At 64.9% G+C, this 935-nt stretch overlaps 1 protein-coding gene across 1 annotated transcript in view; it reads right to left on the bottom strand.

The window, feature by feature from the left end:
* Positions 1–935, bottom strand: part of LOC104165975 (coiled-coil domain-containing protein 19, mitochondrial-like) — a gene marked incomplete at its 5' end in the record, with an annotated part of 5,742 nt that overhangs the window by 425 nt on the left and 4,382 nt on the right. The window contains 3 exon segments of the mRNA XM_009705758.1: positions 1–122; positions 318–511; positions 777–890. The exon segment at positions 1–122 is cut by the window's left edge and continues 35 nt beyond it. Coding sequence (XP_009704060.1) covers positions 1–122; positions 318–511; positions 777–890 — 430 coding nt within the window.

The raw sequence follows: 935 nt of genomic DNA, 5'->3' as shown, positions 1-935 counted from the left end.
CCTGTGCCAGCTGCTGCTGACGCTCCCGCATCTGGCGCCGGACGTCCTTAGCATGGGCGAGCTGCAGACCTGCCCTCCATGCTTCCTCTGCCTTCTCCTTCTCCATCTGCTCCCGCTGGGCCCTGCAGGAGAGCTCGGGGCAGATGAAAGCCCCCTGCATGTGCCGATAGCCTGCCCCTGGGGCCTCGGCCAGCACCAGACCCACCGTTTGTGCTGACTTGTCGCTGGGACCCCCCACGGCAGCCCCCCTGCCACCGTGTCACCCATTCCTGGGCCTGGGCATCTTGCCAGCAAGCTCCTCGCGCCGTCCCTCTCACCTGAGGATCCTCTCGAATTCGTGGCGATCCTGCTGCACTTGCACGGCCATGCTGTGCTCTCGCTGGGCTATTTGCTCCAGGCGGCTCCGCTTCAGCATCTGCTCCATCTCGGCCTTCCTCCGCGCTGCCTCCTTCTCCTTGCGCCGCCACTCTCGCTCGGCAGCCTCTTGGCTGCGCTTGGCCCTCAGCGCGTCCTGCCGAAGGGGGACAGTGGTGATGCCAGAGGGGTCATGGAAGGCTTCCCTCGGGGGGAAGCACTCGGCCATGGTTTTGCCTCTCTCCCAGTGCCATGGCCAGCACTGCTCCGGGACATCATCTGGCTCCACGTGCTGGTCCAGACCTGCAATGCCCTGGCAGACCCACCGCATCCAGGGGAGCGTCTGCTTTGCTGGGGTAGTGACGAGGAGGGTGGGGAGTGAGCCGGCACGGGAGCACATCCTGTGTCAGCACGCTGGTTACCTGCTCTGCCTGGCGGTCCTGGGCCCTCTCTTGCATGGCCCTCAAGCATGCCATCTCCTTCTCCTTCTCCCAACGGATTCTCTTCTGCTCAGCTTCGAACTTGGCCTCACGCTCCTGCATGGGACAGAGCCTCATGGCAGGTCCCTGCAACACCCCTGC

Source organism: Cariama cristata, unplaced genomic scaffold (genome assembly GCF_000690535.1).
Source record: "Cariama cristata isolate BGI_N322 unplaced genomic scaffold, ASM69053v1 scaffold21968, whole genome shotgun sequence".
Lineage (NCBI taxonomy): Eukaryota > Metazoa > Chordata > Aves > Cariamiformes > Cariamidae > Cariama > Cariama cristata.
Note: the sequence above shows the minus strand (reverse complement) of the source record. Positions and strands in the feature narration are given on the sequence as shown.